Below are 25945 nucleotides of genomic sequence, written 5' to 3' on the forward strand. Positions count from 1 at the left end.
TGACGTGGACGTTCATGATAACAGCGGGACATCACCAGTTGCACTTCACAAGGGAACAAATATGATGCACACAGCTCAGTCGCGCAAGAAGGCATCCTGCGCTCGTGGTCAGTCGCCATTACGTGATGGCGATGACACTGTGTCTGACTCTTTTGACGGGAGGCTGTCGCCGACGCGGTTTCGTTTTCGTTTTCATGTGCAGGCACTTTTGAGATTCGATTTATCGGGAGAAAGATGCGCGCTGGATTCAATATTTTAAAGTTAAAGGGGCCCTGCAACACCTTTCTGAGTTATATTGCAATAGTCTCATTATTGACGTATGACTCTTCACGAGTCATATGCCGCAAAAATTTTTCGAATCCGTCAAGTCTAAGTGGTGTTACCAAATTAGAGAAATCACGTTCCGCAGCTTTCGCCCTCAACTCTACGCCGCGAGCGCGCGGAAAGCTAGGCAGCGAGTCGAGGGAGGGAGCGCAGAAGAGTGAGGCTCCGCCCAAGAGCGCCGGCGGAATTTTTTTCTTCATTTTTTTTCCTCTCCGACGTCTGGGCGCAACCACGTGGTCTGTGCCGCCACTTCCGGTCGGCTTGCGTCGTTCTCGTCGAGCGGAGCCGATCGCACTGTGTATCGCGCGTGCTTGAAAACTGCGCGTCGGTTTGGTAATGTTGGGTGTGCACCTCGAACTCTGTAGTGTTTTCATCGCTCTGCCAACCATGGAAGCAAACCTGCGCGCTCGTTTGGAACGAATGACAGCTGAGATCGGTTTCGGCCCATACTCCGATACACCGCCTCGTAAGACGGCACTGGCAGACGACCCCGAAGCGCCGCTATTACCGGACGCCAGCATTGTTATCGGAGACATGCTGCGCCCCTGCCTCGGTCGGTCGTGAGAACGTGCCGACGATGCAGTTCCCAGATGACGAGGCAACACTCGAACGGCTGCCACTCTCAACGGCAACCGGCGATGGTCAAAGGCACAGAAATATTCACGTTTTCGGCACTGCGCACGGCGAAGAAAACGGAACCACGCAACTACGAGCAGACGAGCTGTCGGTGAGAGCGGAAGTGCTAATATTAATGTTTGTTCGGTGTTTTTAACATGATAACAGAATATAAACATACATATCTACTTATTGAACTCAAAATTAACAACGAAAGTAATAATGAGGGTGTTATCGTGATTATAACATCAGCCAATGGTGGAACTGCCGACAATCGCGTCATATTTTGCGGACTAATACATCATTTGTCGAGAGAAGAGGGAGCGATTTTCAGCTGACTGAGAATTTATTGTAAATTCCAGGCCGTGCGCATCGCTATAATATTTGGCTCGCGGGTTCTCGGGAGCCTCGACTACCGATCGGCAGCGCTTTTTGACCCTGCTCAAAAAGTGTTGCAGGGCCCCTTTAAGGATAACGACTCGCTCACACCTCATTTAACTAAGTAATGCTGCCATTAGCTGCCATTTTCAAAAATGATTTAATCTACCATCCTGGGAGAACCTCAGGGTCGTGTCCTGGGCTACTGCTGAGGCGGTCTATTCCCCTTTTTCGGGCAAAGCTGACTGCCACTGCCAATATTTCTAGTTTTTCGATTATACGACGCCTGGATTAGACGACGGTTTTGCGTGGTTCTTTCAAAGTCGTATAATCGGGGTACCACTGCATAGCTTTTTCACTCGTTTTGCTTTCCGGATGGGCACACAACTATACAGTTTTCTTCCGTGCGCTTACTCACGCAGTTTGCTTACGCTATAGAAGTGCGTGCTGGTTGCTCTGCTGCTGGCGAGTCGAGCCATGATTCTTCCGATGTGGACTATTTCCCGAGTGCCAAATCAGAATCTGATTCACTGGATGTCAGTTCATCAGACGAGGATTTACTTACGAATTCAGTCTCTCTGATGATGATGGAGTGGCACCTCAGCTATCACACGCTGAGAAGTTTTTAGTGTTAGAGCAAGAACATTTTAACCAGAAAAGTACTCTGGTGAGCTTATTTTTGTTGGTGAGCTATGTTTAATACGCCTAATTTTTATTTATATAAAAAAAATGTATGTTTTTTTTAGGATTTTGCTTGACGTTGCTCACGAATAAACCATGTGTATGTAACAACAAAAATGATTTCTTTGTCACTTTACGGTCACGCAAAAAAATTTTAGTATTTTTCTTCAATCGAATTGTTTGAAGAACTTCATTCAGCAAATAAAAAGATACGCATTTTCGGAGTGCATTTCGCAAGAAAATTCGACCCTCAAAGGGTTAAGGAGCACTTTGCATGCGATAGATGAAGGCCAGAAAATTTTAGGGCCGCTGTCCTTTGTTGTTATTATTTTCTTCTCTTGGTGGCATTGGGCATGTTTTTTTGGGAGATTTACGGCCGTGCCCACACAATCGGGAGGTATGCTCAAAATTTGGGAGTCTCCCGTGCAAATCAGAGAGTTTCGTGCATGTGGACGTTGGGAGGCCTAGCTCCTTCGCCAAGACCGTCCGCTTCCTCTTTCGGTACTTGTCCAGCTTTCATAGGACGTCTGATTGCGAGGACATGGCTTGCATCGACATGGCAGGCATGTGTAAACACAGCACAACGACGCTGCCTTGAGCACAGCAGCACGCATTAACGCATTGAAGACGGGGGGAAAAAAAAATGGCAGATCCCACTCCTCGTGGGAATCTGTTTTATGCAAAGCCGTCAGGGAGTACTTCTATGCTGTTTTTTATGACTTAGCCAAGCGTTACAAGGTGGATAGACGTGTTTTTGTAAGTGTAGCAGTTGTGTGCACACCCTGGGCTTACTAGGCACGTCAACAACACTGGCGTTAGAGCACATACTTCAGTATTATCGAAACACACTGCACTTTACACAGTGCACTTTACAATGCAATGATGTGAATATCATACGTAACTTTCGTTAATGCATTCCTCCAGGGTTGAACAACGCTTGAATATAGCTTGCTGAATCATAGGAATAGAAGTGTAATGTTTATTAGACTGTTATAAAAGCCGAGCCAACACTGGAACCACACAACCTAACCTGACATGACGCCTGTATCGTAGGAGTAGATATGTACAGTAGAACCCCACTGTTACGTTTTCCCAGCTGTTACGTCGTTTTCGCCAATCCCGGCACAGCTCCCATAGGACACAATGTATTGGGAACCCCGCTGTTACGTCGAAACTGTAGGACCGTTTCCGTATGATACGACGCGAAGTGCGCTCCGAGCCGACCGAGTGACTACTGAAGAGAGCGGCCATGGTGACTTTTCACGCAGCTCGGCCTGGTTTGACCGTAACATTAGCCGCATGAGAGGCGCAAGCGACAGGTACTTTCGGTTGATGCAAACAAAAGCATAGCCTTCGAGATCCGTATTGCAAAGATGGCATCTATGATGCGATTGCTCGCGAAAGCAAGGCCTTCAAGATTGGCATTTACAGTAGAACCTTGTTGATACGTTTCCAAAAAAAAAAAAAAGGAAGAAACGTGGGACATAAGCATACGATCCGGGAAACATCCGATCCGAATCCAGTAAAAATTGAGGGTGACCAGCCCATATTGAGGTGCAAGGGCAAAAAACATTTATTTCTTAAAAAACATGGAGGGACTCTAATCTTTGAACTCATGGCATTTCGCTGACAGCCAGAGGTCAGCCAGCCAGTTCCGGTCCTGACAGGAAACGTCGTGGTCACGTGTGTTGAAATCCCGAGACAACTCGAATATCGCAAAATCTAACTCTGGGACAACCAGCGTAAATGTAAGGAAACACTACCGCTGTGTCAGTAGACGAAACTTAGCGCCGCGTGAGCATCGGTTCTTTCTGCATTCCGCTTAGAAATATAAGGCTAGGTTTGCCGAAGAGCGGAAGTGATATTCTCGAGCATACACATTTGGGATACGATCATGTACGTTCACAAGATCACACGCGACTAGCCCCATCCGTGAAGAAAACTGCCGCCCCGCTAAAGGCTTAACAAGCTCAACTCTGCGCAGTGCACATAACAATCGCGGTACAACACAATATGTGAAATTTCGCGAATGTGATGAGTGTCCCCGAAAGCGACAGCTGCGCACGGCTATCGCACACGTCGCACACTCGCGCTTATCAGTTTGCATTCTGTCTTAACTTAAGACAAGCGGTGGTATGTTAGCCGCCTGTCGTAATCGCACCATCTCGCACGGCAGAACGGGCTTTAAAAGATAACGCCCGGCGTAATGGCAAACGAAGATGAAGTCCTCAAGCAGCTGCATTGTGATCCGTCGAGTCCTCACAAAGATGGCGGCGAGCGCACATCATCTTGTTTTGGCGTCTGACAACCAGAAACCTTCCAAATATCTTCCAGAACAAATTTTTTCCTGGCAGCTTCTGACGACCCACTGGTAGGCAGATTTGTCCAGCCAGAAAAAGCGAACGCCGCGATGGGTGGAGCAACCCGAAAACGAACGCGCTCCGGGAGAAAAGTGTGGAGTGAATTATCGGCCATATTCACTGGGCACAATGGCGGCGTTACTATGGTTACGTGTTGTGGCATGTTGTGCTGCGGCAGCGATGCGGCTGTGTTCCAATTCTGGACAGCATCGAGCCCATGTTGTCTGAGAAATGGAACTCATCTTGAAAACGTCTACGTGACATACCACCTCGCGTCGAGAGGAGAAAGCTATGAAAAACAAACGTAACTGTTCTTTCTTTAGCCTCTTTCATGTTCAAACCTACGAAAAATTTAACGTAGCTTACACTGGGCACCTGCAAAAGCATCTGCTGGTGTACAGACGACCATACTGGAGAGATCTGAGCTATGCGAGTATTTCGCTGAGCTGCCATCTTGTTTGGACAGCAAAGTAGCCTGCATTGTGTTATTTTCTCGGCTACGAGAGAATTGGAATGGGACTCAAAATGGCCACTGTCCATTTAGCTGTCTACGGTGAGTATTGGAACGCACCTGGCATGTGAGTTTCAGTAGGTCTTGTACCGAACCGTGGCGGAATGGAGGAGCGACAGCCTCCATTCTTTGGGCCGCATTGTTAGTTCCCCTGGCTATTATTGTAGCCATGGGGTCTAAACAAAAGTGTGCAGGAACGAGTGTGCATATATGTACCGTTCTACGGATGATTTGCAATGCTCAGCAAACTTGTGCTAAGTGCTACAGAAAATAATTTTTTTTCTTGAAAGACATTTGAAGATTTTGGCGGTCAGCGTCGCCGCCTGCCTTCGTGTCGGTGTGTGGTTGACAGAGAGCGGCGATCGAGCAATTCTGAGCAAAGCAGAGAAAGCGCGGAGGGGGGCAGCGCATTGCAGAGAAGCCACCGTCGCCGTGCGGCGACTTTCTGCCACTCTGCGCTTCACAAGTACACAAGAGGGCCCTTTTTGCACACCTGAATGAGAGTTTCCAAGTACAAAACATATCATACGACTGCAGATTTCCGTGGTGCTGAACGCTGCTGCCGAATAATCGTATTTTACGTGAACGTGTTACACACAGCTGTATTGAGTTTTTAATTTTCGCGATTGCGAGCGTAGGAGCCGGGAAATCGTACAAAGCGGGAACGTATCAACGAGGTTCGACTGCACTTTTGACAAAAGCATAGCCTTTGAGATTTGTATGGAGTCTATGATGTGACTGCTTGCGAAAGCAAGGCCTTCGAGATTGGCGTTTACTTCTGCCATCGCGTTGGCGTAGACTCATCCTCATTATTTGTCGGAGGAGTTCTAGCTGGTTGGAGTTCACATGGCCGCGCAGGTCATGATTGCGTGTGCTTAGTTCTTTTTCACCAACGCCTACAGCTGTTGGTGCTAAAAAAATCACATACGTTGATCACATTTCTGTGGATAATGACCGTCCTCAGCTCCGCGTTTCTATCCGTCTACTACATCGTGGCTGAGTGCGCCAATGTGTGCACCAGTGATGAAATTTAGGAGTTGGTGGAGCTGCTTTCGCGGGCACTTCTACTTTCGCAAGGAGTTCGACCACTTACTACAAGCCACGGTGGTCCGACACTATGCCAATGGTCCTACAGTATCGCTCGGAGACGCCGATGCAACCGGCAACAATCTCGCGAAGGTATCGCCATAAGTGATCGCTTGTCAGGTGTCAGCAGTGGTGGCACTAGATTTATGAAAAGGATGCGAGACTGAAGGTGCTCGAAAAAATTTTTGTGGTGCTCAGACATGAGTAAAAGCACCAGGCAACGTTGCACGGTTTTTTCGCACATAAGCATTAAAATAAAATTCTGTACCACTAAATATTTTGTCGCTTTTCCTGTTTTTCGGCTTTGCATTTCCCGTCTCATGTTTATTCCCTAAGGTCCCTTCAAGAAGGTATCAGCGGGGTTCTACTGTAGTGTTATTGCTTTGTTATAAAATTAGATAGTCAGCACCACAACCACAATTGACGTTGCACCGACATTACGCCTGCATAAGGTGTTTTAAATGCGAAGCATTTCTTAGCGAACCCTAGGCACTTTGAGTGTTTCTATCTGCGTATCTATCTATCTATCTATCTATCTATCTATCTATCTATCTATCTATCTATCTATCTATCTATCTATCTATCTATCTATCTATCTATCTATCTATCTATCTATCTATCTATCTATGTCTCAGTGCTCCTGTGATCACCTCCTTAGCTTGGTGTAGACCAATATTGGCATGGGAGGGCAAGAGGATTTGACGAAGGTGAATACCTGGTACCGTAAAAGCTCGTTAATTCGACACCCGTTAATTCAGAAATTCGGATAATTCGGACGGCTCTATTGGTCCCGGCCAAAGTGCATGTTAATCTATGGGACCAAACCTTCGTTAATTCGTCAGAATTGGGCTCCGCACCGCTTAATTCGGACAAATTCTGACGGCTGCCGCTACACAAATGTGTGGTAAAGCAGCGCTGGCACCACTGGGGCGAAACCGAAACTTGAGTGACATCGCCATCGTCATCAACTAGTGGGGGCGATCGCAGCGTCACCGAACGTCGGCGTCTTCTCTTTTCGCTCCACTGCGCCTCCGACGCCATTTTCCCTTGTGTTGTGTCAGCACCGTCTCTTCTTGCGGAGTTCTTGTTTTTTCCCGTTGTGACCGTGTTTACACGTGAGGCCCGAGCATGCGGCAGTAGCCGACGGTGGCATCGACGAGGTGTGAGCAGAGTCCACCCACGGTGACTGCCCGACCTTCGATGCTGTCCTTCCCACAGATATGACCCTTCAGGACTACATCGCGATTGATGATTGTGTCGCCACGACTGGTGTCCTGCCCGATCAAGAAATGATTAATGATGTCGCGACCTCATCGCACCTCACGGGAAGTCTCGGAGGCGCTTTTGATATTAAAGGGCGTTTGCCTGAGCACTTCCGACAGTTTGCGTGCTGTTGGCCATTTGGAAAAGTTAAGAAAAATTGTAATGTAAGCCGGAATCTGCGTGAAAACGCAGACGACCATTACAAAATACTTAAGCAAATAAAGGCATGCTTCTCCAACTTGATTTTAATGTTGTTTTTCCTGTTCATTCGTTAATTCGGCATTCGCTTAATTCGGACATTTTTTCCGGTCCCGTGAAATCCGAATTAACGAGCTTTTACTGTAATGACATGAATAACGTGAAAATCCTGTCGCGTACGTCATCAAACCCTTTTCTCCAGACACGTGTGGCACATACCCGCATACCACGGGCCACGGTAAGCGGGTATGCGCCACAGGTGATTGACAGTTTATATCTTCCCAGGAACGGCGAGAACAGACATTCACAATTTAAGTGCAAGAGCATTAAGAAAAACCGACATTGGCAGAGATGACCCCACAAATGCAAAGAATGAAAATCAGTATCCCAGCAGGAATCGAACCCAAGCATTTTGCGTGGCAGTCAGGTATTCTACCACAAACTGCTTTGGAAAAAAGACCCTATGCAGGCGTAATGTCAGTGCACCGTCAATTGCGGTTACAGTTTAAGCTATCTAATTTGATAACAAAGCAATAAACATGACATATGTACACCTATGATACAGGCGTATTGCCAGGTTAACGTCGATCGTGGTTCCAGTGTTGGCTCCGCTTTCTTCAATATCTTCAATGATCATCTTTGCCACCCAGAACACATTGCAAATTCCGTCACACTGGTCATTATTAAATTCTTTATTTTACCAGAAAGAATGGGTGAATGGTCGCATCATGACGCACCGACGATGTGAGGAGCAGGTGACATGCTGCCCCCGTGTCACCGGTGCGTTGCAGTGAAGCAGGTCTTTTCCGCAGGCGCACATTTTAGTTGACCCCGAGAGTTTTTTCTTGCGCTGGCAGCGGCGAGGCCCACAGTTTCCTTGGTTTAGCGGCAAAATTGGGACTGGGTATTGCTGGAAAACATAACCCTTGGAGCCGCAAACTAGCAGGCACAGCAAACGGCCACCTCTGATTACTTCCAGTAATTCAAAGTTCTTTGCGTCCGCTTTTTGTATGTTTGGTTCATTTGAAAACCCGCTTAATTAGAAGATTTTTCACAGTCCCAGTGACTTTGAATTAACAATGTTTTACTCTATGTTCATTCAACCTTGAAGTGGGGCTTTGCTGCAGTGCGGATTTCCCCTGGACAGGTGTATTCACGGTATAGCACACCTACACTGCAAAACCACCTTTACAGGGGGCTACATGCAGTTTTTATGTCTATTCGTTCATTTCGAATACAGGAGAATCTCGTTACAACGAACTTCGCGAGACCGCCGAATTTAATTCGTTATTCTGAAATATCGTAGAACAGAAAAATGATGTCGGTAATGTAACACAACAGCGAAAATAACGTACCTTTGCAGAAGGTGCACGTGTTGGGGCGTAAACAATGAACGAAAACACTGGGCACAGAGTGGAAACAATTTACTGCTTAAAAAAGTCGGTGACCTTCTTCTGGCGAGTGGAAAGCAGGCGCTGGTGCATGTATGCCTCCACATCCGCAACCTTCCTAAGGATGTTTTTGGGTACATCCTTGCAGCACCCGAGGTACGATCGGGCCTTCTCAAGGAACACCAGAACATCCGAGCTGGAAATAGTCTCTTCCGTTGTCCCAGACTCTGCATCTCCAGCGTCGTCTTCGTCACTGCTACAGCAATCTTGCTCACGCACTTGACTCACAATTTCTTCGCAGGTGAGCTCTGCGGACGTAGCCGCTGCACAGTGACTGTCGACGTAATCCTCGAAGGTTACCGCAGCGTCTACCGGGAGCTTCTCGGTAAGCTCATTCCAAAGCTCTGGGTCGAGCTCCGCTTCGTCATCGCAGTCTCGTGGCCTAGGCTTGCAGTCATGCGGCGTAAGTGAAGTCTCGAGAAGACCTGCCTTTCGCCAGCAGTTGCTAATGGTGCTGGCCTTGACGTTCCTCCATGACGCCGTCAGCATTTGTGCGGCTTGACGGATGGTGACCTCCGTGGGCAGCTTCAGTCTTATGTTAATGAGAAGGCGCTGTACAAGTCACTTCCGAAATTCGGCCTTCACGCATCTTATGCCCTTGTTTAAGGGGGGACACCCCACTTAAAAACTGCTTTTTTGTTTATGCTCAGATTCTGATCAAACTTGCACCACTTACGTATTTTAACATGCTGATTTCAAATATGCAGTTGGTTTCCATGTGTAATACATAATTTTCAGACAATTAAGAAATTCATGTTTCCAACTAGCTTCAGTGGAGACTAGTTGGGAGGAGCGCTTGCTAAGAAATGCTGGATGTTACAAAGAAGAAAAGAACATCAAAATGATCTGGTATGATCAGAGAGTGCAACGATACAAGAAGGGATGTTTTAGACACACTTTAGCCTAAGTTACAGCATGTCAAACTTTTGTATGTGAAAACCAAGATCGGCACCTAAGACAAATTATTAGTTTTTAAAATTTTATGCAATACTATTTGTTCATATTTTAGGCTTATTGCTATTTACAATTGCCCACCTCTCTGGCAAAAAAAAAAAAGGTTTATTGCAATTCAACTAGTAGAACCAGAGATATGGCCCCTCCCAGATCGCAAATCAGTGAAAAATGCCGTTTTGAGAAAACAAGGAAAAACGTTTCACAAAAGATTCATGGGGTTTATTTCAAAGAATGACACACCAAAATGATAATTGAAGGTTCAGGAGTTAGTTACAGCAAAAATACATCTTATGCTACAACTTGCTCTATAGTTATAGCAAAGCAATTATCATACCCCCCCCCCCCCCCCCCCCCAAAAAAAAAAGCCACTCAAAATGCACCTGGAGAGTAGTCAGGATGCGTCCTGTCTTGATGTTTTTTCTTGACTGCTTTGGCAATGCCAAGTGATGCTGCCCGTTTCTTGGCAGAGGCCTTGCTTCGCCGCAAATCCTTCTCTTCTGCCCTGCTCGAACCAGTGGGCGTGATGCTTACATGCAGCTCTTTGAGCACGGCTGCAGCTGCATGCCTGTTGCCTGCGTTAAAACGCAGCACAGCCTCTGCAACAGCTGCCTGCACAGCAACTAGGGACCAATGCTGCTCTTTGGGCACCAAGCTCCAGATGACCGAGTGAAAACTCTCATTTGAGTTCTGAGTTTTCCCTCTCATACACCTCTGCAACAGGCTCTTTTCCGACAGCCGTTGGTAGATTGGCAAAAGGGCTGCAGCCACATCACTTGGCAAATTATAGTTATGCCTAGGCTGTGGTTCTTCTTTGGCTTTGGCTGCATTGTGACGGCACCATGACTGCTCACCAGCAGGGCACAGCGAATGGTTTGGGCAGCTGTCCGCCGAGGTTATATGGTGATAAGTTGCCATCACTGCACGGCTCATGGCCTCCACGTCACCAGTGTGAGACTTCAATGCACGCCCATAGTAGATGGCCAACTTTTCAACAAGGTCGTCTATCAGCCGTCCCTTGCCACCAAGGCTTCTGTTGCCTTCACTCCTGTGCTTTTGCAACAGGTTACGCAGAGCAGAACCCCTACGCTTCTGCACATGGTTAATGCAGTCTTCTTTGGTGATCTCAACGTAGCCGTACACCTTGCTCTCTTTGATAACATTGTACGTACGGCTGTCACCGTCAGAGAGCATGGTTGTGTAGCAAAGGTTGTGACGCTGCAGTGACCTTTCGAACAATATTTTTCCTGCCTCCACTTCCATTTGTCCAGACTTGCAGGTTGTGTTCTTGAGGCACTGGGGGCTTGACTTCCACTCGTAGCCCTCGCTGTCCGGCTTAGGGCCATTTTCGCAGCCCAAACAAAAATGAGAAAGTACATGGTAATCAAATCAAGCACATACCCAGTGAAAAGTTCCACTACAGCACCTACACCAATATGTGAAGAATGACCTCTCGTTAGCCTCTCATATTTCCATTGTGGCCAAAGCATAAATCTTCGTACAATTTTCTCGCTACATTCACGCACTGTGTCATAACTGCTTCAGCAGCTCGGGTGGCAGCAGGCTCCAGCGTTTTCTTGAGATGCCGCTGAAAGGTCTTGTTGTGCATTTCTCACCGCGAAAGTCCCATTGACGAAAAAATGTCATTCATGGCCGTTTGACCATTGCCGCTGGAAAGCATAGCGCGCGTGGCCAACATGTTTATTTCAAAGGGGTTGCATTTTTTTTCGCCCGCAACCCTCCGCGAGTTCCAACCCTCCTAACCTTGTTGCACTTGCACAACAAAGCCAGCTTAGTGGCTAGGCCGTAGTTATGGTCACCCGTGGCGAGTTTGATGTCTCCGCCGCACGTTTTGCACTGCGTGGAATCAAGGAGCTCATTCACTAGGTTGAGATCGACGATCAAGTATGACGCCGCCGGTTGCGTGGCTGAGGCTGACGTCGCAGTGTTTTGATCGGCAAAAACGATGGTCTTCCGTGTTGTCGCGGGCGTTGAATCGAGCCAATCAAGCGTCGATATCTCACGGACCCTTTCTTGAGCAATGTCACTGCTTGTGACAACTCCAGAGTCGATTCTGAAGCGACCGGAATCGGCGCAGTCGTCCTCCCGCGGAACCGGCGGATTGCCGATACCCGCACCGCCGCCGCCGTTATCACACGCCGGAGCGTCCGCAATGTCGAGGGTCGCTTGCTGATCCCTTTCACGGGCCTGCGATGTCGTGCCGTTAGCACGTTTGTTGTTTTTCACATGCTTTTTGCCGAAACAATGCACCGAAGGAAACTTCTTTGCAGCATGTCGAACGCGTCGTTGCAGCAAAAAAATAAAATGGCGCCGCCAGTTGAGCGTTTCTTTTTTTTTTTATGGCGTAGGCAGCATGCACATTGCTTACTGAGAAGAAAAAAAAACCCCACAAACGAGGGCTTTTGAATGATACCAAAATGGCTGCGATCGGGCAAGCCGTTCGCGAGTTAGAGGCAGTTGAAGTGGAGAGCACCGATAGAGCCATCCGGCACTTGCGTCGAAGCCGGAGGTGCCCAAAGCAACTGCGAACTGTCGTGCCTTTTTTTGAATAATAGGGCCTGACAAGGGCACACCGTGTTGTCTGGCATCCTTAAACCATGTGAGGACGGCGTCATCGAGGGTTTGGTAGTTGCCCAGCCACAAGGGTTTTCTTGAGGGAGCCAGCTGTGATTCTCGATGTAATTTCACGATCTTCTCCCGATCCTTCAGTATCGTTGCCACTGTTGACGGCGCGATATCACACTCCCTGTACGTGTCCACTTGCTTTTTTCCAGCATTCAGCTCGGTCAGAATGTCCACTTTTTCCTTGAGCGAAAACTGGTGTCGCGTCTTTTTAACGCTGGGGCCAGGAGAACTCATTGCCAGAAAAGCGACCGCACAACACGATCTCAACTTCGTGACCGCAACTGGAAACGTGGTGAGAACAGCGGCAACAGTGGGACTAAGTCTGCGACGTTGTTTGATTTGGTTTGACTAGTTTGACTGGTTGGTGATGCTCACGTTGACGTCAACGCTGATGGGGCTGCACCCGTTGAAGCGGGTTCCTCGGCGCATATCTGCTGCAGATTATGATAGGTGTAAGCTTCAGTGATTTCCGTACCGAAATATTCACGGAACTTCGTAATAACGAAGCATCTTGTTGATTTCGGGGTTAAATTAGGTACGTTAATCTGAAATATTCAGTATTCTGAAATTCGTAGTACTGAAAGTTTTTTACATTGGCAATATGGGCATTTTGGCGGGGATTTCAAAAAAATTCGTTAATCTGATGTTTGTAGTAATGAGATTTTACTGTACTTTGAAATTTCCTAAAATTTAAATTTGTTTCGAAGTGAATTCAAATACTGTAATATTCGTTCGAATATTCAAAGTGCTCAAACATTCGCACAAGCCTAATTATATTCAAAGGCCGCTTAGACAGGGAGTTCAGTTTTCTACTTCTAAAACGAAACTACTGTTGAAGCGGGTACGGTTTAACGAGGTTTCACTGAACTGACCATCACAATGCAGCTGCAATCCATAGTGTTCAATATTTTTTTGTTGCAGTGGGAGATTTATGGCTGTCTGTACAACAGGTCCCTATTTCGGGGTCGTCTGAACAGCCACTGGAGAAGCTCACCTGGATGCCCGCATGAGAACAGAGGTAGAAGTCGAACTCGGTGGGGTGCGTGATGCCCAGGTCAACCGTGGTGCCTGCGGGAATGTTGCCGCTCTTGCCAATCTGCTCCTTCTTGTCGGAGCAGAAGAGGCGCGTGTGGTGCCGCTTCTGAACGACGACAAACGTGATGCCCGGCTTGTAGTCAGTCTCAAGCTTGAGGCATGCCTCGCGAACTGCCAGCAGCTCATGGTGTAGCACCTGCGCGAACTGGCCCTCCGAGACGCCGTCTCGGTAGAAGATGATGCGAGTAGGCTTGAAGCGTGTAGACTTGTAGAACTGGATGAGCAGCTCCTTGACCATTGACGCAAGGTCCTGGATGATCTCTTGGCGATGCTGCTGCACTCGCACTGTGGCCGCATACCGGCTCGGGTGTGCGTCCATGCTGCCCACCACCTGCAGGTATGAATACTTGTGAATTCTCAAAAAGAGACTACACCTTTGTATGCCAACTTCTATAACATGCATGGCCCTGTTAAGTTCTTATATATATAAAAAAAAAGGGGGCCACAGTGAAATCATATGCCTATGCTCTGTCAGTCACTGCAACTAAGAGTAGATGGATAAATTATTTACCACATTTACTTGAACAAAAGGCATTTATTTGAATATTTATTTGAACTCAACGTCACCCCTCGCTATTGTGAGGCATGTTTCAACATGCCGGCAGTGACACTATAGTTCTGTCGCTCAACATAGCAGTGAAAAATTAACTTGCTGAATCATTTATGGGTGAAGCACTATTTGCCAGGTATCCGAGCTGCTACCATCGGTAACTACAAGTCACTGTAAACAGTGACAACGGAACTCTGTGGTCGCTACCTTTTAAACACACAATGGCCACCATGTTGGATAAGTTGTTTACCACCATAAAAATCCAATCCACTCTGACCATGCCGCCCGCCATCTAATGCACAGACGTATTGTTTGTTGCCGCAATCAAGGCTGTTATAGTGACCATGTGTGTTCCCAGTGGTGTTCCCTTTGTGGATCTCATACCAGTGCCTCAAGTTCGTGCCATAGCCAATCACTGTTCTCACTACATTGCAGCCTTGAAGAGGAAGATCTTCAATATCGATGGTGCCAATCCAGCTCGCACTCCTCCACCGCCCTCTGCTGAATGAACGCTCCACAAGCCAGAAAAGGCAGAAAGGCGCAGAAGCTGCAAGCTGTGCTACAACCGCAATGAACTTGAACTAAAAAGGAATCGTTTTTGCAGAACTTGCGATGTGCACTTATGTTTTACCACTACTCGGAATTGTTTCCTTAATGGCATGAGAGCCATGGGCTGCGAGTGCAGACGAGTGCACCGATACTACAGCGAGCTAAAAAAAAAAAAAAGAACAGAGTTATTGATAGGCTGGCCAAACTTTTACATTTAAGAAACAAGATATTTTGAAACATTTTGTTCATTTTGGATTTTTTATACTTCGCATTTTTGCTTGTATGTGCATGCCTTTAAAACTTTTTGTTAATTTTTGGTGAAAATTTCCTTTTGACACTTTTGCTTGATTGTGTATACAATTTTTATGTGCAATATTTATATTGCTTGTGAAAGACCATTCAATTACCTTCATCTTGATGTATAATACTTGAGGATATTTTGCTTATTTGATTTGATACAAATTTTTTTGCTAACGCTCTTTCAGATCGCCCGTTTTTTTTCCTGGTCCCGAAAGTGTTAAGCACCACACAAGAGAAGCTGCGTCGGCCCCGTGCACGGCATCGTGGCTTAATCGGCACGCATACTTGAGCGACGTTTATAGTGTCTATAAATGTTACATCTTTTCTACAGCTGCACGTAGTATATTACGTATAAATGCTGCGTGCGAGCGCTGTTTCATCTGCAGAATAATCCTTGGTTCGTGGCTGTGAAGTTTGGTGGCCTCAAGATCCAGCTTCACATATGTCTTGACGCACTGGTGATGCAATTGCCAGTGATAGATAGCGTTAAACCTGAGATTCTGGTGCAGTAAATCTAATTTGGAACACTTTGGCGCAGGAGTGGAATCGCTGAGTGGTGGAACAAGCTACATGGGTTTGGGAGCAGGCAAAAGCGCCTTTTGCAGCAGGCTTGGAGCATCCAGAAGGACATCTTTGAGTGGGCGGAGCAGCCAGAAAGACCTTTTCGAACAAGTTTGGAGCAGTCAGAAATACCGTCCAGAGCAGATGTAGCACCGTTTCACAGCACTTGTGAAGCAGCATGGTAAGCTAAATTGTGCAATAGCCTTTAGCTATGTACACACGCTCATGTCCAAATTTTGTTCTGTTTTTATATACAGTCGAGCCCGACTATATCGAACCCGTTTATATCAAATTATCCTGTATATCGAACAATTTCTGAACATGGCAAATTTACATTGAGAATACATAGCAAAAGTTACTGTTACATCGAACGAAAATAGCAACGACAACCGATATATCAAACTTCATGTGCCTCAAAAGTGCCCCAGCAAGTTGGCTTTCCCCGCAGTGGCGGGGAAAACTGCCGGCGCCACCCTAAAAAAAAGTGGTTTAGACCCGGCTGTGCACGGGCGAACACCCCCCTGCAAAAAATGATCCTGGCCTGCTCGCAGTGTTTACAGCCAATCAGAGGCCGTTGTGCTTTCTCCGAGGCGCGGAGGCGGCACAAGTGAGCGCCATTTTTTCTTTCTTTATGCTTGCGTGCCTGCTGCTGCCTCTCTTCCTCGAGTCCTCATTCAGCGTGGTCCGTGCTGGTGGTGTTGCCTGTTGGCGCGCTGTCATCATGGTTTGTGCAAAGAGGCAGAATTTGTAGTTCGCCGTGAAACTCGAAATCATAAATCGAGGTGAGCGCGGTGAGAAGAAGTCCAACGTCGCCGCCGCGTACAAGATTCCAAGATTCTGATGACAGCACTGAAGACACTGCAGGTGTTTCCGTCGAAGTTTGGAGCGAGCTGGCAGAGTTCCCGGGTGCTATCGACGGATCAACATTCAACGAGTTCGTCAGTGCGGACGATGCCACCATCATGGGCCAGCTACAAGATGAGGACTACGTTGCAGACGCCGTGCCGACCACGAGCCAAAGCAACAGCAATAAGGAAATTGACGATGGCCCGTTGCCTACATCCTCTGAAGTGATTAGTGCACTTGCGTTGGTCCGGCGCTATTGCGTGAATATGGAAGGTTGCGGCCTCAGCTGCTCAGACTCGTTGGACAACGTGGAGGCGTGCGTTGAAACAGAAGAAAATCCAGGACTGTTTTCCAAAGTAGGGCATGCAAGTAAGCCACCATATAATTAAAGTACTTTTCTTATTGGTATGTGCCTTTGTGTCATCAAATCCTATAGCAGGCCTATATCGAATTATGCCATATATCGAACTAATAAACATTTTTTGGCGAGTTCGATATACCCGGGTTCAACTGTAGTCTTGTCTCCCAATGGCCGCATTCGTGCTAGGTAGTACAATGCCTGAGGAAATACTATGGAAATTTCACTAGTGGTTACTGTATATACCATATATACTCGCGCAATGAACCCACTTTTTTTTCAGAAATGTTGCTGCAGATATGGGGGGAGGGTTCATTATGCGGAAAAAAAAAATTTGCGGTAGGTATAAAAGTTGAAATCTCGCATGACGGTGTTCAGAAATTCGATAATTATACCTTAGTCTTTAAAAAGTAAGCGTTTGCACGCAATGTATGCGGAAAAAAAAGCTTTATTGATGAAACCAACCGGCCACTTTTTGGTGCTCCTACTCGCTTCTATCGCCGTCAGTGCCTTCCTCGATTATGTCGCTTGCTGCTGCCGCCTCCTCATTGCCAGACCACAGCGTATCGTCTTCTGTCCCCTCCAGGCTATTGGATATCCCAGTCTTCTTGAAGCTCTGGACGATCATATCGCTTGGAATCTGGCTCCACGCCTCCAGAATCCAGCGGCACAGCATCTCGATGGACGGCAGTTTTATTTTATCAGCAGGAGCCAGGTTGTGGTTTCCATCGGCCATCCACTCCGTGTACAGCCGCTGCACCTTGTCCTTAAAAGGCTTATTAATGGAAACGTCAAGGGGCCGCAGCACGGACATCAGGCCACCGGGGATCACCGCGATCAGGCTTACTGACAGAACCACGCTGCGAATGCATGGTGCGCCGTTGCTGCTTTGTTTGCATGCCGCTGTGCCTGCGTGTGCTATAAGCAATACGGTTTCTTGTGCATTCGACAGATGGCGCTCGCCTGCAAAAAAAAGGCGCGACTTTCAAATTTTGATTCTTGTATGCGTTCGCGCTGCTTGCAACTTGTTGTTAAGCGATGTTTTTAACTTTTGTAGCGTCGTCGTTTTGAGATATAATGGCATGATTTAACGTTGTTTCGATCTTCAACGGCATTATCAATCAAACCAAAACCAAATCAGCATAAACGCACAATAAAAAAAACTTTTTTTTCCGAGGACCAAAATGGGCGGGGGTTGGGTTCATTATGCGAGTACAGTCAAACCTCGATATATCGAACACGGACATATCGAATTATTGCCTATATCGAACGGTTCCTATATCACGTGGGAAATTGCATGCATTTTTAATTTTTTTATTTCAAACGAAGTTTGACGTATAATGGATATATCGAACTCGGCCACCCCAAACCACCCGCGCTCCATTGACCAGGTGGCGAGCTTCTCCGCAACTCTCGAAAATAGCGGTAGCGCGGTGGGCGTTTACGACTGCTGCACACATCGATGGCGCCGAGTGCGCCACTTCAACGTAGCGGCGTACGCACGCCGCAGCCTTGCAGCAACGACGCACTGCACTTGTTGCACCAGCTCCTCCTTGGTAGCATCGCCAGGCATCCGTCGCATTGGTCGTTGTGCTTGTGTGTTAATCCTGCCGCGCGTTGTGGTGTGTGTAACGATGGCTGCAGACGCGAAGAAACGGATGACCCTGACTTTTGCAGCAAAACTGGAAGCAATCCAGCGCGTCGAGAATGGCAAGAAAAAGTCTAGCGTCACGGACGGGTTAGGCATACCAAGGAGCACATTGAGTACTCTGCTCAAAAACAAAGACGACATAAAGGCCAAGGCCGAGAAGAGTCGGCACTTGGGCGCGCGGCGTGTACGCAAAGCTGCTTTTGAAGATGTTGAGAAGAGTCTCCACAAGTGGTTCATGGACGCAAGGGCCTGAAATATTCCTGTATCGGGGCCGATGTTGCAACAGAAGGCAAAGAACTTTGCATTCATTCTCGGTGTCGAGAATTTCAGTGCGAGTAGTGGTTGGCTGCAACGTTTTAAGACTCGTTTTAACATTGTCGGGAAGACTGTGTCGGGAGAGAGTGAGGACGCCAATGATGAAGAAATTTAGAAGTGGCTTGATCATGAGTGGCCCAAAGTTCTCTCCAAGTACGAGCCGAACCAAATCTTTAATGCTGACGAGACGGGCCTGTTCTGGCAAACGCTTCCGCAGCAAGGACACTCGCGGGGACAAGTGCCACGGGGGCAAGCAAGGCAAGGCCCGTGTGACGGTCCTATTGGCTGCCAATATGGATAGGAGCACGAAGCTGCGGCCACTTGTAATTGGCAAATTTGAAACCCCGAGGTGCATGCGGAACTGCCCCAATATTCCGGTGACTTATGCCTGGAATAAGAAGTCGTGGATGGACGAGAGATATTTTCCTCAAGTGGCTGAAGGCGTGGGATTCAGACCTGGTGCGTCAGGGACGGAAGGTATGCCTTATCGTCGATAACTGCACAGCACACCACACCGATGCCCAGCTGAGCAACATCGAAGTGGTATTTCTGCCACCCAACACTACTTTGAAGCTCAAACCGTTGGACCAGGGCATTATCCTCACGTTCAAGTCTATCTACAAGCGTCGGCTGATCGACATCTTGCTTGTAAAACTCCGGATGGGCCAAGATCTGAAGATCGATCTTTTGGGCGCTATCCAAATGCTCAAAGCGTCGTGGGAAAACGTCAAGCAGTCGACGATAGCCAACTGCTTTCGGCATGCGGGCTTCGGTGGCCGCACTGACTAGATATCAGGGGAAGAATCCGAGGAAGCTGGGTTGGCATGCGCACCCCCTATACTTTCCTTGGCGTTATTGTCTGTTAGTTCTCATTAATATTGTGTCTAACAAAGAAAACGAGCCCTTAAGAGTAATCTTCTTTCCTTCATTCGTAGCAAGGGTCTCGTTCTGGCAGACTTGATGCCTTCAGGTAGTATGCGAGGGATTATTGGTCAGCTGCCAGCTCGTAAAAAGATCACGTGCTACGTGACGCCAGAAAGGCAGAAAAAGAGTGTTCCACACTCACCGCCATGGCTGCGATTGGCGCTGACTAACACTCCATATAACATATATACCCCATAAAGTGGACGGGAGGATGACCGCCGCTGTAGCTCAGTGGTAGAGCATCGGACACGTTATTCGAAGGTCGCAGGTTCGGTCCCTGCCGGCGGCAAGTTATCTTTTCGTCCACTTTACTTCCTTCACATTTTTATTCTAAATACTACAGATAATACCCCCTATACTTTCCTTAGCGTTATTGTCTGTTAGTTCTCATTAATATTGTGTCTAACAAAGAAAACGAGCCCTTAAGAGTAATCTTCTTTCCTTCATAAATACATCTATGTGAATATCAGCAGACGTGGTGGACAAACACAGTCACGAACAACAGTGCCTCAATGCTAAAGAGTCGCACTGTCCCTAATGCATTCCCCTAAGACGACTCCAAGGCGAAAGCCAGGTTCTTTTTTCTCCTCGATTGATGTGTTGATCCTCCCCTCCCTCTCTGCAAGCTTTAATTCTGCACCTCACCTGGTTTTGCACTGCCTCCATGATCGGCGCACTGATCTCGGAAGCAGTGCAAAGCGGCGATGTCATGCGATGTCATGTAATGTCATCACATGACATTACGACACATGACGCCATGATGACGTCACTAGTTCTGAAGACCTATGACGTCGTGATGACGCTATCACGTGATGATTATTTTTTGCATAAATCGACTGACGCCGCCGACGGTCAATTTTCGTGTTTGATGAAGCATAGATCTAAGGTTATCGCATTAATATTGCGTATTGAACGTTAACAGCCTGGCCATTAACAACCTGGCTTTATATACCAAACTGTCCTCCATCATGTCACCACTGTGCTGTGTGCGAAATAGCTTCGCTTATCATCCACTTCACGTGAAATGGCTCCTCAATTTTTCTTTCAATTTTTATTGTGATAGCAAGTATATGGACACTCTCGGCGGGTTTTCACCGTCGCCGTACTTTTCCGTATAAAGTCCAAACTGATAACATCACCTCGCTCCACCCCGCGCATTTTACCCGCGGTTAAAGGCCAACTCCGGCGATGTTTCGAGGTCGATGGATCTCAATGAAATTCGCTGGGTACGTTCCTTTGCACGTTTCCGTCATTTATGCAAAATTACAGGCTTGAGACATGCACAGATTGTTTGCAAATGAATTTTAAAGATTGTCTGCAAACGCCCTCCTGGCTTCCCACAATTATTGGCAACATTGCGTCTGTGACGTCAGTGTTGGGAAGGCGGCGGAAGTGACGCAGCCGAGGGCACCGCTAACTTCGGCGCTTCGGCCGCTACAGCGAGCGTCTGCTGTGCACAGGGCGACAGACAGCGTTGGTTTGGCCGGTGCTTCGCTGGTCGTCCCGGCTGTCACAGTTTTCATACTCCGCGCCGGCGTGACCGGCATGCCTTGCCCGACTTCCGGTTGTTCGTAACAACGTCTACGTCATACGTAGACAGTACACTCGGTTGGGTTTCGGTTTCGGTGTAGCGCTTTTTCGCTTATTTAAAATTATTCTCCAATTTGCCGAGTATTTCTGCTATCGGGCCCGTAACAGGAGCGTCTCAGGAACATAAAAGCACCATTACTTTGACATGGCGAAAAAATCGCCGGAGTTGGCCTTTAAAAGCTCACGAGCGCTGGCAACGAACGCGGCTGAAGCGGAGATTAAACGAGCCGGCCGTCTCCGTCGCACGGAGAGCCCGTGCGATAACATCTTCCAGCGCGAGCGGGCTTGCCGTCGATTGTTCATCAGAGAGGAAACGTCTCTCTTTGATGGGCCCGCCCGTCTTTCGTAAGGAGCATGAAGGGACGCCAGGGGAGGGGTGGGGGAACTGCATCGCTCGAAGGGAGCAGGCGCTGGCGCGCGCGCTATCTCGAGGCATCAGGAGACGGCTCGTAAATCTGCTGTGCTTTTACCGCCTACTTCGCGTTTAGAGAACTCACAGCCCAAAAACCGCTTCGGTTCCTGGAGCGACCATATTCTCTTAAACCAGCGTTTTGTGGAGTTACGCGAGATCAGATCCAAAAGAGTTAGCTCCTAGCCTTACTTCGCATAACAATACAATTTGTTGGTATCGCATTCGTTGCTTCACCCTTAAACGAAACTGCGTTTTCTTAACCGTCAGCTATTGACCCTGGAAAGCGAGGAGCGAACGTGCAACATGGCGTAGCCACTTCACAGTGGGCCGTCAGCGACGGGCCCGCTACCGACAGCAGCGCATATTAAAACGCAGTTGCGGCTGCTCCGACCAGGAGGCATGTTTTTATTAATGAGATGACATTTTATTGCGATAGCAATTATATGGATACTCTCGATGGGTTTTTGCCGTCATGTCCCATATAAAGTCCAAATTGATAGCATCCCCCCGCGCGTCGTATGTACTACCGCGAGTAAAAGCGCACGAGCGGTGCCGACGAACGCGGCCGAAAAATAAAACAAACGAGCTGGCCCATTTCCGTCGCTTGGAGGGCGCATGCGCAACATCACCCCGCTCGGGCGGCCTGCCGTCGAAAGAGAGAAAACGCCCCGCCCGTCTTGCACGAGCATGAAAAGACACGAAGGGAGGGGGAAGGTTCGCTCGAGTAGCAACTTTGAACTTTGATTCTAAGGGCGCAGTGGTGATCGCTGGCCAGCGCGCTATCTCGGCAGCCATCAGCGGGCGGCTCGTATGCTCTTCTACGTGCTGCGCTCTCAATGCAAAGACACTGTGTGGAAAGAGCATCTCTCCCTGGAACGGCCGTATTCGCTTACTCTAGCGTTTCGTTGATACGAGAGATGGGATTCATGCTATCGCATTCATTGCTTCATCCTTGCGGTGGAGCTGTGACTTTCCTTAAAAAAAAGCAAGCAATAAGTTCATTTCGGAACCCTATAGCACTGACGAGCTCGAAAGGGCAGGGCCTTTTAGGGGTATTTACCGCAGAGTGATTACAAACCCGGATGTGCTGGTGGAAGGAATTACGAAAAAGTCTTTCTGTATGAAGACCCATGGATAAAGTATATCTGAGGAAAAGTGCCAATGCGTTCGCACCATTCACGTGCTCTTCCATAGACGCGAAGCACGAAGAATTCGATATTGTTCCATATACCTATTGCTAGTGATCCCAGACTTGATTCTGCGATGTCCAGAAACAAGTGACAGACCTTTTAGCGGCACGCGTGTAGTTATTACTGAGCACTGCTTTCATTACGGGCCGTGCGACGCTTGAAAAAAGCTATCAGCAGTGTTTCTGGAAGCGGCGACGTCCGCCGATCAATCACAACCACACTTCCACGCTGCCGATTGGCCTAGACGTCACGAGCATCTGCGGAGAGCGTGTTTTGCTGTCGAGCCGACTTGCACAACAAAAGCTGCGTCGGCACCGTGCATGGCGTCATGGCTTATTCGGCACGCATACGCGAGCGCTCTTTATTTAACGGAATAATTATTGGTCCGTGATTGTAACTTTGACAGCCCAGAGATCAAGCTGCACATACTTTGACACGCCACTGGTGCGATCGCCGGTGATAGACGCCCCCAAACCCGACTCTGGCGCAGTTTGGCGCCATTTTCGTCGATATTATCAGGATGGCGCAGTAAATACAATTTGGCGCACTTTGGCGCAGTTGGCGCAGGAGTGGAATCACTGCTTTCTTCTAGTCTTTAGTTCTTTGTTGTCAGCCCGCACTAGCTGTGCACCCGCATTCAAAGAGCAAACGGCGTCGAAGTGCCCACCCACCAGCTTAAATGCTGTCAATCCAGTACCGCCACTGGGAGAACGGTGCACGCAGCTTTGCCGTGTTGAATACGATTCAAGCACGAGCAGTGCGACGAGGCGGTGTATCGGAGTGTGGGTCGAAACCCATCTCAGCTGTCATTCGTTCCATACGCGCACGCAGGTTTGCGTCCATGGTTGGCAGAGCGATGAAAACGCTACGGCAGTTCGAGGTGCACACCCAACATTACCAAACTGACTCGCAGTTTTCAAGCACGTGCGATAGACGGTGCGATGGGCTCCGCTCGACGAGGACCACGCGAGCCGACCGGAAGTGGCGCCACAGACCACGTGGTTGCGCCCAGACGCCAGAGAGAAAAAAATGAAGAAAAAAATTCCGCCGGCGCTGACGTAACTCTTGGGCACCTCCTCGCACCTCCGCTCTCCCTCCCTCCACACCCCGAGCAGCTTTCCGTGCGCTGGCGGCGTCGAGCAGAGGGAGAAAGCTGCGGAACGTGATTTCTATAATTTGGTAACACCACTTAGACTTGACTGATTCGAAAAATGTTTGCGGCATATGACTCGTGAAGAGTCATACGTCAATAATGAGACTATTCCAATATAACTCAGAAAGGTGTTGCAGGGCCCCTTTAAAAATTACTATACTTAGTGCATATAAGCCCATAGAACACGCTTTTAAATTTAAAAAAAGATGTACATTTAACCTTGAAGTGTGCCTTCGCGGCAGTGCAGATTTCCCCTGGATTGGTTGTTTCACGGCACAGCAGCCGGACGCTGCAGTGAAACCACCTTTACAGGGGTTATGTGCGGTCAAATGTATACATATATTCGTTCATTTCGAATACTTCGAAATTTTGAATTATCTAAATTTGTAGCGAAGTGAATTTGAATACTCTAATATTCGTTTGAATATTCGCCCATCCCAACTCAACATCCATTTGCAGGGCAGTTTCTCGCACCTTCTGCTCCGGAATGGGTCCGCTTAATAGAAAATTTGAGCTACACGCATGTTTGCACCAAACGAAAAGAACTTTTTCTAGTTCTTCGTAAGGTGTAGTCCACATCAGCATCCGTTTAGAGGTGAAGGTTCCATTATTGATGGCTCCTTTGATTGTGTCTTTATTCTTCAAGATCCGTGACAGCGTCGACTTCGGGATGTTGAACTTTTTCGCCCCCTCTGTCTTTGTCAGGCCGCTTCGGTCGAGCTCCTTAAAGAGGTACTGACACCTTTTTTCGAAGGCTAGTTTACTCCGCCATACAAATCTCCTGCATGCAGAGACGGCCCTGAGCAAGTGGGAAGCTCAGCAAATGCTGATAAGATATATTATTTTGATATTAAAGTCAATTTTCCATGGTGCACCTACCGACATCGACACTAGCTTGATGTCAGACTACAATACCAATTCTGGTGACTTCACACAGCAGTCTGGCTTGTTGTGATGACATTATGTACCAAAACTTCCAAGGTGGCCGCTTGTGCGTCACCAACGGAGCAACGGTGCGGAGTGGCCGTGGAAACGTCACTGTAAATTGTGCAAGCACGTGACGAGAAGCTTATACAGTGTTGTGACGTCAAGGTACAGTAGGAACCGAAACTAGCTTTTTAAAACATACTGTAATTACTTTTTCAGGGTGCACTCGCGCTTAGCACTACCTTTTCTAGGCTCTTGAGGGCCTGACCTTTCATTTGACGCAAAAAACTAGGGGTGTGCGAATATTCGAAATTTCGAATATTTTTCAAATAGTGTTTGCTATTCGATTCGCACTGAAATTTTCCTATTCGAACTTCCCAAAAACAAATACAGTCAACGTCCGATTGAAAGTGACCCCTTCAGATTTTCAATATGCTTCACCTCATTACACCCCGGCATTGCGGAAAAGCTGTCTTTCAAGCTCCGTTACAGTCGAACTTTGCCAAGACCCAGTCAACGTCCGATTGGAAGTGGTCCCTAGATTTTCAATATGCTTCACCTCACCACACCCCGGTATTGCGGCAAAGCTATCTTTCAAGCTCCATTACGTTCGAACTTTGCCAAGACACAGTCAACGTCCGATAGGAAGAGGTCCCTAGATTTTCAATATGCTTCATGTCATCACACCCCGGTACTGCGGCAAAGCTGCCTTTCAAGCTCTGCTACGGTCACGAATGTACTAACTCAAGAAAACGCTGGTTCCAACATGGAGATGAAAGATGTGGCAGAGGTGGGGGCTCAATTAATGCTGTTTTGGACCTGAAATTTGGGCAGGAAGTCCAAAAAATTGGAAGCCGAAGCTTTTTAAGCATCCAAAATTTCAGATGTTCTTATACAGTAGAAGCTTGTTATAACGAAGCGGGATATATAACTAATGAATATAACGAAGCAATCGTAATTCCCCTTGAAATTACCATAGGAGCCCATGTATTTAAAACCTCGTTTTAACGAAGCTAAAATTTCCTCGCAATGGATATAACGAACCTTTTTTTTTCCCAAC

General features: G+C 47.7%; 1 protein-coding gene across 3 annotated transcripts in view; it reads right to left on the bottom strand.

The window, feature by feature from the left end:
• LOC119395629 (protein argonaute-2) overlaps positions 1–25945 on the bottom strand; it is a 126827-nt gene that overhangs the window by 27670 nt on the left and 73212 nt on the right. For all 3 annotated transcript variants that reach the window (XM_049416708.1, XM_049416707.1, XM_037662611.2), the window contains exon 8: positions 13459–13890. In XM_049416708.1, the coding sequence (XP_049272665.1) occupies positions 13459–13890 (432 nt within the window). The remainder of the gene's footprint in view (positions 1–13458; positions 13891–25945) is intronic.

The sequence above is a fragment of the Rhipicephalus sanguineus genome, chromosome 6, assembly GCF_013339695.2.
Source record: "Rhipicephalus sanguineus isolate Rsan-2018 chromosome 6, BIME_Rsan_1.4, whole genome shotgun sequence".
Taxonomy (NCBI): domain Eukaryota; kingdom Metazoa; phylum Arthropoda; class Arachnida; order Ixodida; family Ixodidae; genus Rhipicephalus; species Rhipicephalus sanguineus.